Source organism: Triticum dicoccoides, chromosome 3B (assembly GCF_002162155.2).
Source record: "Triticum dicoccoides isolate Atlit2015 ecotype Zavitan chromosome 3B, WEW_v2.0, whole genome shotgun sequence".
NCBI lineage: Eukaryota > Viridiplantae > Streptophyta > Magnoliopsida > Poales > Poaceae > Triticum > Triticum dicoccoides.
Genome location: NC_041385.1, coordinates 837,212,424 through 837,222,526, shown reverse-complemented (window position 1 = coordinate 837,222,526; position 10,103 = coordinate 837,212,424). Strand labels below are relative to the sequence as shown.

The window sequence follows — 10,103 nt, the reverse complement described above, 5'->3', positions numbered from 1 at the left end:
CAAGTTTCCTATTCTGGTGGTCGACGAGCTCCTGGACGAGCTCCATGGGGCGCGTTTCTTCACCAAGCTCGACCTCCGATCGGGCTACCACCAGGTGCGGATGCACCCGGACGATGTCGCCAAGATGGCGTTTCAAACTCATCACGGCCACTTCAAGTTCTTGGTGATGCCTTTTGGCCTCTCCAACACCCCGGCGACCTTCCAGGCTCTGATGAACGACGTCCTCCACCCCTACTTGCGTCGGTTTGTGCTCGTTTTCTTCGATGACATTCTTATCTACAACGCCTCGTGGGCGAAGCACCTTCAACACGTCGCCATCATCTTCAACGAGCTTCGGGCACACCATCTTCATCTTAAGCGCTCGAAGTGCTCGTTCGGGACGCCTTCAGTCGCCTACGTCGACCACGTCATCTCGGCCGAGGGGGTTGCTATGGACGCCGACAAGGTGGCGGCCGTCGCGGCCTAGCCGACACCGAACTCACCGCGGGCTCTTCGCGGCTTCCTGGGCCTCGCGGGGTACTACCGGAAATTTATCCGGGAGTTCGGCCTCATCGCGTCACCGCTCACGCGTCTGCTGCGCCGCGACGCCTTTGCCTGGGATGAGGCGACGGCGGCGTTCGAGGCCCTCAAGGAGGCCCTCACGACGGGGCCCGTTCTTCAGATGACGGATTTCCACCGCCCGTTTGTGGTGGACTGCGACGCCTCTGGTCCGGGGTTCATCTCCGTCCTTCATCAGGGCGATGGCCCTCTCGCCTTCTTCAACATGGTCTTCGTCGCGCGCCATCTTAAGCTTGCGGCTTATGAGCAGGAGCTCATTGGCTTGGTGCAGGTTGTGCGCTCGTTCCGGATTCGCACGGATGACTACAGCCTCAAGTTCTTATTGGACCAGAGGTTGTCTACCGTGCCGCAGCATCAGTGGATCAGCAAGCTCTTTGGCTTTGACTTCACCGTCGAGTATCGTCCGGGCGGCCTTAACAATGTGGCCGACGCCCTGGCCGCGACGCGGACCACGACCCCACCGTCGGCGACTCCGAGGGGGCGATGCTATGCATCCGCACAGGGCCCTCTTTCGCCCTCTTCGCCGACATCCGACGAACCACCGCGGCCGCGCCGGACGCTCTGCTCCTTCTGCAGAGGCTTGCTGCGGGCAACCTGGAGGAGCCGTGGCACCTCGCCGATGGCCTCCTCCTGCATGGGCGCCGTATCTTCGTGCCAACGCACGACGACCTCCGTCATCAGGTTCTGCTGCTGGCCCACTCGGCCGGCCACGAGGGTGTGCAGAAAACCCTACATCGTCTCCGCACCGACTTCTATATCCCCGGTGATCGGGCCCTGGTCCGGGACTGGGTGCGGTCTTGTGTGACATGCCAGCGCAACAAGACAGAGATACTATGGCTGGCTGGTCTACTACAGCCCTTGGAGGTGTCGTCTCAGGTCTGGGCGGATATCTCCATGGACTTCATCAAGGGCCTCCCCAAGGTGGGCAGCAAGTCCGTCATCCTCACGGTGGTCGACCGCTTCTCCAAGTATGCTCACTTCATCGCGCTCGGCCATCCCTACACTAACGCGTCCATGGCCCATGCCTTCTTCGACAGCATCGTCCGCCTCCACGGGTTTCCCGCTTCGATCGTCAGCGATCGGGACCCGGTGTTCACGAGCATGTCTGGCGCGATCTCTTCTGGTTGGCGGGCGTGAAGCTCCGCCTGAGCACGGCCTTCCATCCTTAGACGGACGGCCAGTCCGAGGTCGTCAACAAGGTGATTGCCATGTACTTACGTTGTATCACAGGTGATCGTCCTCGCGCTTGGGTGGATTGGTTCGCGTGGGCAGAGTACTGCTACAACACCTCCTATCACTCCACCCTGCGCGCCACGCCATTTGAAGTGGTCTACGGCCGCCCCCCTCCGCCCACCTACCGGTTGACCCGGCGACGGCTCGGACGGAGGCGGCGGGCGATCTTCTTCGCAGCCGCGACGAGATGCTTGCGGAGGTCCGGCAGCGCCTCATTCAGGCCCAGCAGCTGGCCAAGCACTACTACGACTGCCACCATCGCGAGGCTGAGTTCGTGGTGGGCGATTGGGTGTGGTTGCGTCTTCTTCACCGCTCTACGCAGTCCCTAGACCCATGCGCGAAGCGCAAGCTGGGCCCTCACTACGCCGGGCCCTTTGCCATCTTGGAGCGCATCGAGAAGGTGACCTACCGCCTTCAGCTTCCGGCCGATGCTCGCATCCAGGACGTCTTCCATGTGGGGCTGCTAAAGCCCTTTCGTGGGGAGCCCCCGGCGGCCACCCCCGCGCTTCCTCCGACCTCTGATGGGCGCCTCCTTCCGGGACCCGAGAAGGTGTTGCAGGCCCAGCTACGTCGCAGGGTGTGGTACGTGTTGATCCAGTGGGCTGGCCTTCCGGAGGAGGAGGCTACTTGGGAGCAGCGCGACGAGTTCCGCCAACACTACCCAGACTTCCAGCTCGAGGACGAGTTGTTTGCGCAGGCGGGGAGAGATGTTATGACCGGGGTAACTTATACCCGTAGGAGGCCCACCGGGCAGGTTTAGTTAGGGGCTTAGCCCACAAGTTATCTTATTTTCGTGGTTATATAAACAAGCTGTAAGACTCTTTTTCAGATTAAGCAATAAGACAATTCTATTGCCCGGCTCCCAGAGGAGCCGGAACCCTAAACCCTAGCCGCCTCCTCTCACCACCGCCGCCTCCTCCACGCGCACGACGGCGCCCAGCCGCCGGCGGACGCGTGCTCACCCGCGCCCTACTCCCTCCTTCCCCTACAATCTCCGGCCTAGACCCGGTAGAACCCTAGCTCCTACCAACATGACAAAGATGTCAAGAAAAATATCATGTAATGGTCTCTAACCAAGGCCACTTAGGCCTTTTCCACTGATGTAATCCAGACTTCATGGCACTCAACATACATAGAAGGGTTTATCTAGAAAACATGGCAGGTTTACCTGAATCATACTGTGAGGACCTCCAGCAAAACACCCACTGTACTGCTCAATCCGGTTCACAACAGAAGCGATTTCTGGTTCATCACGCAGCAGGGAAGCAACTTTAGAAGGTACCAGCAGATTTATGGGGTGACGGCAAACAGGGCAAACGGATGGCGAAAGACAGTTCGAGAAAGGAGTTACCGTGAATTGCAGGTCAGTGATCGAGCTTCTTCAGATCATCTTGAAATTTAGTCTTTAGCTTCTCCCTCTTAGTCACAAGCCAGACTCGTCCAACATTCAGGCAAAAGACGATCTTAGCAGGTATTTCGAACTTCTCAAGCCTTTCTGCTTTTGTGCCCTGCACAGTTGGAACACATTGCATTAGACAACAGACAAGAGCACTGCAAACAGGGCAGGTGAATTGTGAATCTGCTGCTGGCATGAAGAGTACTTAAATAGGATATTGTTATCATGAACAATAATACAGAACATAGCTTAGGACAATGCAATATCTTCGTTTCAATCATAAAGCTTGAGTTTTGCACCTAATTTGCTACAAGTCTGCAGAACCTCAGTCCACAGGGTCATATTTATCAGCAACACAGTTGCCCACAACTGAAACCAGACAGAACACAGTAACATGCCCAAAAAAAACACTCAGATGCACGCTATTGTGCAGTAGACTGTGGTAAGGCAGGCTGTGGTGCCTGGGAAATCGGCATGGGTTAAGGGCGCGAGGGAGGAAAACAGGGATGAGACAACAGAGTAATTCCTGCTTACCACTAACTGATGTTTGGCTGAGTTTTGACGTTGGGTCGCCAAGCCTATCACAACCCTCCTCCTTTACCCGGACTTGGGACCAGCTATACTGAGACAACATAGGCGGAGTTAGATCCAGACATGCATTATAGCATTTTATTAGTGATCATACTCCCTCCGTCCCAAAATAAGTGTCGCTGACTTAGTACAAAGTTGTACTAAGTCAGCGACACTAACTGCTCACGAGGTCCTGTTCCAGAAAGAACTTCTAAAAGGCTGATTACCATGTAACCGCTAAAATGAGGCCACACACCCATACCGGCTACATAATTTGAATAAACTAGAGAACTATATCCTGTGAACTGTTAAGTATATTATATCTCCTCTTCCTATCAAATCGGTCTTTTGGGATAGACAGTTAGATGACTATATCTTAACATGGAATCAGACCAGAGGTCTTGGGGTTCAAGTCTTGGTCCCCGCATTTCCCCAATCATTTATCCACGTCGGGCATGGGGAGAGGGGTAGATATATTATATCTTCTCTTCCTATCAGATCTGCCTTTTGGGATAGATGGTTAGATGACTACATCTTCAACATATACGAGTATTTTATGCGCCCTAATTAAGCAAGAACTGAACTAATGTTTAATTCTTCGACCCAGTGCCTGGGGGCAGCCACCGTCATCATCGCTGTCATACTGCCAAGATCCAGGGTCAGCTCTACTAGTCCATATCAGTTGGGAAATATTTGGATTTTCCTATCGGTATTAATTAAGAAGGCTCTGCATACAAGGTGTACCATAATAGTTAACATTATACAAGATGCCAACCGTTTTTATCCTAAGATCCTTCCCCTTCGGCCGTGACGAATGCTGACCACTGGCTGCCCCCCAGAAGGTTGTACCACAATATACTAGCATACATCACATCATTACAATCTGCAACTGCCATGGCCAAAAACTCAGAAGTATGCAGTGGTATTATATTGTCAGCTAAACCAGATACTGTTAAGACCCTGGTTGCACCCATTCAAATGTACAAAATGTGCTTTTGTACACCAGAGAAGTTGGTTAAACTGATAGCTAACCTAGTTTGGTGATATATCATATGAAGGGAACATTGACATAATCAATTTGCGATCAAATCTAACCTTTGATAGAGACTGCTGGACCTCCTTAATTGCTTGATCATTATGACACAGCTGCTCAATGTCTTTGTAGCTTATCCCTGAATTTTGAGCCCACTTCTTCAAGGCCTGGTGTGGTGAAACTACCAGTGCAACACAGTAAGTATGAAATGGATCAGCATAGGCCATGATACTATCCACATAATTGCTTGTATGTAGAGCTGGTTCAAACTGCAGAGAGAGAGAGAGAGTTAATTACTCAGCAAACAGAATGCTCATAACTGGGCCCAATTTATAAGCAAGCCTTGCCAAGAGATATATATTCTCCATGTTGGAGGTTTACTATGTATTTTTCCCTGTCGATGATCTCAATGCATCCATCAGGACGGAGCTGGCCGATATCTCCAGTGTAAAACCAGCATATTCCTCTCACGTCCACCTGAGGGACACACGACACAATCGTGAAGTGAAAAACATAAATGCATTCAGTGACTGCAGATTTGGAGATAATCACCTTATACACCTCATCTGTTTTTGCTTCATTGTTGAAATAACCGTTTGTTATACTGTAACCACCAATGATAACTTCTCCACGGGGCATTGGAGAATCAGAATTCCTATAACCGCCTTTTCCGATGAAATAAGCTGCACCCATTTGATAAAAGAGGTTAGAGTAGACATTATGGTCTTGAAGTTTTAAGTTTCCAAAAAATCATCACAAAACTCATTAATACAGTTCATGTAAAAACATGTGAACCTACAAGATTTCATGGAAAAAGATGATCAACTGTAGCAAGCAGCAACATAAGAAGAAAAGCTGAATGAATAGTACTTTAAAGTGTTTATAACTTGCTCTTATGTAACGGTGCAGTCATTTTATTCTGGTATGCAGCACTATTTTGGCTATGGTTAATTACCTTGAATTTCCAGGAACACGGACATGAGAGTTGGCCGCATTAAAAGACAATGTTGTCAAGTGTTTCAGTTGTTTAAGTGTGGTGGCCTCAACAGGTTCATCCTCAATGTAGATAGCATGCTTAAGACCATGCAACTTTGAACTGACTGCAGGCAGCTTCTTAAGTTGTTTTTTGAATCATAAATCGAAGTGGAAACCTGTGTCTGAAATTCGACATAAGAAAATATATCAGATGTAGGAGCACCAGTTACATGGTTCTTTCTTGAAAGTTTGCACTTGTAACTGGTAAATCTTTCTATCTTGGATCACATCAATAAACTAGCAAGTTAAAATCAGGAAAAACATGAGAACTCCCTTCATTTCAATACATCAGCCTACCATGGGCACAGACAAAAGGACGCACCAAATCTAAGAGGAAATTAGCAAAAAAAAAACTTTAAAAAATTGTTTCACTATGCAATTCTACGGCGTATAACAGCCGGTTAAAGTTCAAGGCTTTGAATATAGCAGCATGATGATGATGATGATGATGATGATGATGATGATGATGATGATGATGATGATGATATACTTCAATTAAGTTAACGGACTAACATGGATGGGTGCAACTTTCTAGCTGGACATAATAGTTGTCTTGACAATCTGGTCTTATTAATATATGAGCATAGAGTAACAATGTAACATAATCTCTCAACTCAAATAATGTTGCAGAAGCCAATTTACCAAGAATTGTCTCTCATAATTGACATAGCTCAATTAGTTAGGTGTGACTACAGTATATCAACAACTGAGTTCCAATTGTACTCTACTAGCCTCTGATAGACATTTCAGTCTTATCCACTGGATTTATTTCTAAGAAAAAATTGAAGCGCTGCTGTTGCAACTCTTAGGACATTGTATTGTGCAAGTATGTGAAAATAATAGAACTGCTTCATTAGACTGATCTAGATAAATTAATAGGAGTTCCTCAAACAAATCTAAAAGAGTTCAACTCTGTTATATTTTCAGAGGTGAAGTAGCATTTCATTTGAAATATGCCAACACTCCTCCTATATACAGTACATGGCAACAAAGCCAATATAAAAATCAAGTGCTCATCTCTAACCAAGGGCACTTACGCCATTTCCACCGATGTAATCCAGACAGCAAGGCACTCAATAATGTAGAAGCGTTTATCCAGAAGACATGGCAGGTATGCCTGAATCATACTGTGAGTAACTCCAGCAAAACGGCCATTGTACTGCTCGATCAAGTTCACGACAGGAGTGTACTGCTCGATCCAGTTCACGACAGGAGTGTACTGCTCGATCCAGTTCACGACAGGAGCGATTTCTGGTTCATCACACAGCAGGGAAGCAACTTCAGAAAGTACCAGCAGAATTATGGGGCGGCAAGAAACATAGCAATCCGATGGCCGAAGGACAGATCCATGCAGCCACACCGCCACGACGCAATGTCCTGTATACAAACAATAACATGCGACAGTGTTAGCAGAAGGGGGCTTTTGTTCATCAGGAGTCTAGGGATCAAAATGTCCGCCGGCAGTCGAATTAACCAGCAGCGCAGACACCGCAACAAGTCTAGAATCTAACTGAAGTAAGAAAATAAGTGTATAGTCATGTGAGGTTGAGCATTTATTTTGACAAAGAACATTCAGAGTTGAGCAGGTAAAACAAGGCAGATCTGGCACCAGCAATTGACATGGCCATGACTCAAACACTGCACGAGTTAATGCAGTAGACCTACATGGACAAGCTTCTTAAGTTCCACAAGCGCACACGGTCCATAAATATAACATAATGTCCATGAGCACAAGGCACATGGAATTTACGAACAAATGTGATCGGAACTGCAAACCCCTACAATATGAAGCGCGACATGGCAAAAGCGAGATGTCCCACAACAAATTGACATCAAATCTTCCCTCAACATAGCACAATAGCTAAGAAACTATCAGAGCTAAGCTATCCACTCCGAATCTGCACACTACAACGCCGTATCTGTATCCGAGACGCAGCGCAACATTTCAGCCAACCCGAACGCAAGCCCCGCATCGCGATGAAGCTAGCCACATGGACACGAAATCAAGGAACCAAATCGAGCGCACGAGCGCGCGGCGGCGCACGCAGCAGCCCAGGCGCAAACACGGTCGCAGAAACCTAGCGGTTGGAGAGAGGGGGGATGGGGGCGGAATGGTGGTGCAGGCGGCAAACTGGTACTTACCGCAGAACCAGTGGGAGCAGTTGGCCTGGTGGGGAACGGAGATGTCGAAGCCGCGGCATTGTACCCTACTAGTTAGGTGTGACTGAAGTATATCAACAACCAAGTTTCAACTGTACCCTACTACCCTCTGATAGACATTTGAGTCTCAATACCTGGATTCATTTTGAAAGCAAATTCGAAGGGTTACTGTTGCAACTTTTAGGACATTGGACTGAACAAGTGTGCGGAGATAATAGAACTGCTTCTATAGACTGATCTAGATAAATTAACAGTATTTCATCAAACAAATCTAAAATAGTACAACTCTGTTTAGTTATATTTTGAGAGATGAAGTAACATTTCATTTGAAAATGTCCAAAATTTATATATGAGAAAGAAGACAAGGAAAAAAATCATGTACTGATCTCTAACCAAGTGCACTTAGGCCTTTTCCACTGATGTAATCCAGACTGCAATGGCACTTAGTATAGGTAGAAGGGTCTGTCCAGAAGACATGGCAGGTATACCTGAATCATACTGTGAGGTACTCCAGCAAAACGGCCATTGTACTGCTCAATTCGGTTCATGACAGGAGCGATTTCCGGCTCATCACGCAGCAGGGAAGCAACTTCGGAAGGTACCAGCAGCATTATGGGGCGACGCAAACAGGGAAATTGGATGGCCGCAGGACAGACCCATGTAGCCACAACCCCACGATGCAATGTCCTGTACACAAACAAATGACAATGTCAGCAGTGAGAATTTGTGTTCATCAATAGTCCAGGAGGACCAAAACGTTCGCCAGCAGCCCAAAACACAACCCCGAGTTGAGCATCAAACCAAAGTAAGCAAAGCAGCCTAATTGAGCATTCCAGTACCAGCAACTGACATTGCCATGGACTCCAACATATTGCACGAATTAATGCATTAGACTTACATGGACAAGCATCTATAGTTCCACAAGCGCGCATGGTCCATACATATAACATAATGTCTACGAATGGCCAAACATGCCACATCACAATTACAAGCCACGGTGGTGCGCGCATAGCAGAGGCACCACCAACCAAACAATCCGCATGGAATTTATGAACAAACGCTCGCCACCCCCCATGGCCAAATGTGTGTCCCCGAACAAACCGGCATGAAATCCTCCCCCAAAATAGCACAATAGCTAAGCTACTACCGGAACGAAGCAATCCGTTTCAAATCGGCACACCACAACGCTGATCCGTACCCGCGTCCAACGAGAGGCAGCGAAACATTTCAACCCAACGCGAACGCAAGCCCCGCATCGCGACGAAGCATATACGCCGCCGATGCGAAATCGAGGAGCCAAATCGAGCGCGCGCGGGCGCGGCGGCGCACGGAGCAGCCCAGGCGCGGACGCGGCCGGTGAGACATACCTGGCGGGCGGAGGGGTAGGAGGGGAAAGGCGAGCTGGTGGTTACCGCAGAACCAGTGGGAGCAGTTGGCCTGGTGGGGGACGGATAAGTCGACGCCGCGGCACACGGCGCAGCGCGCGCCGACGGGAGGGGCCGCGGAGGCGGAGCCCGGGGACATCTCGAGACGGCACCCTCCTCTCGAACCTTCTAGAAACATCTGGAGCTCGGGGGGATTTCCGCCTAGTGCTGGGAGGCGAGGCGAGGGCAGTACCGGGAGGCGGCGTAGCGAGGGTGAGTGGGATGGCCACGGGGTGGTGAGTGGCGTGGCGGGTTAACAGGTCTTCCCCGCTATGTTTTTTTAGGGTGTGTTTGGTTGTCCGTATTATCTCCAACCAAATCGAGTTTGGGTTAGAAACGTGTTTGATTGCAAATAAAGTATTTGCACGAACCTTAAAGCAGCTCAGAGCCTGGCTCAAATTGTGTGGGGATGGCGGGAGTTGGAAATTGGATGAGACAGGATGGCGCCAAATCTAGCCTCACCACACACACCCCCCCTCCCTCACTTACTCGGTAACCACTAGCTTTAGGATAGGCACTTCCTCTGTTTTTAGCTTCGGCGGCGGCTATGAGAGATCTGTACAAGCGGTGGCGGCGGACGTGGCAACAACACTCTCTGGCGGCAGGAGTTGCTTCTCCCCTTCCTTTGGGCCAACGTTTGGTCGTCCTCGACTGAGCAATGCCCCCCTTCGTCGTCGTCGTCGTCTTTGAAGCC

The 10,103-nt window shown here is 49.6% G+C and overlaps 1 protein-coding gene across 4 annotated transcripts; it reads right to left on the bottom strand.

Moving 5' to 3' along the window:
- Positions 1-3,149: 3,149 nt before the first annotated feature.
- Positions 3,150-9,418, bottom strand: LOC119278796 (long chain acyl-CoA synthetase 8-like). Of its 4 annotated transcripts, none has more exons than XM_037560142.1 (8): positions 9,398-9,418; positions 6,863-7,202; positions 5,746-5,947; positions 5,343-5,473; positions 5,172-5,267; positions 4,853-5,059; positions 3,722-3,809; positions 3,150-3,299 (listed from the first exon to the last, which is right to left on the bottom strand). In XM_037560142.1, exons 3-8 carry the CDS (start codon positions 5,783-5,785, stop codon positions 3,277-3,279), a joined length of 585 nt encoding a protein of 194 aa, XP_037416039.1. In that variant the 5' UTR covers positions 5,786-5,947; positions 6,863-7,202; positions 9,398-9,418; the 3' UTR covers positions 3,150-3,276. The 4 variants fall into 4 exon arrangements, 2 of the variants coding, with proteins under 2 accessions (XP_037416039.1, XP_037416040.1); XM_037560143.1 differs by having other exon boundaries at positions 3,283-3,299; positions 3,722-3,804; XR_005137979.1 differs by lacking the exon at positions 3,150-3,299 and adding an exon at positions 4,533-4,646 and having other exon boundaries at positions 3,721-3,809.
- Between the last annotated feature and the right edge of the window lie 685 nt (positions 9,419-10,103).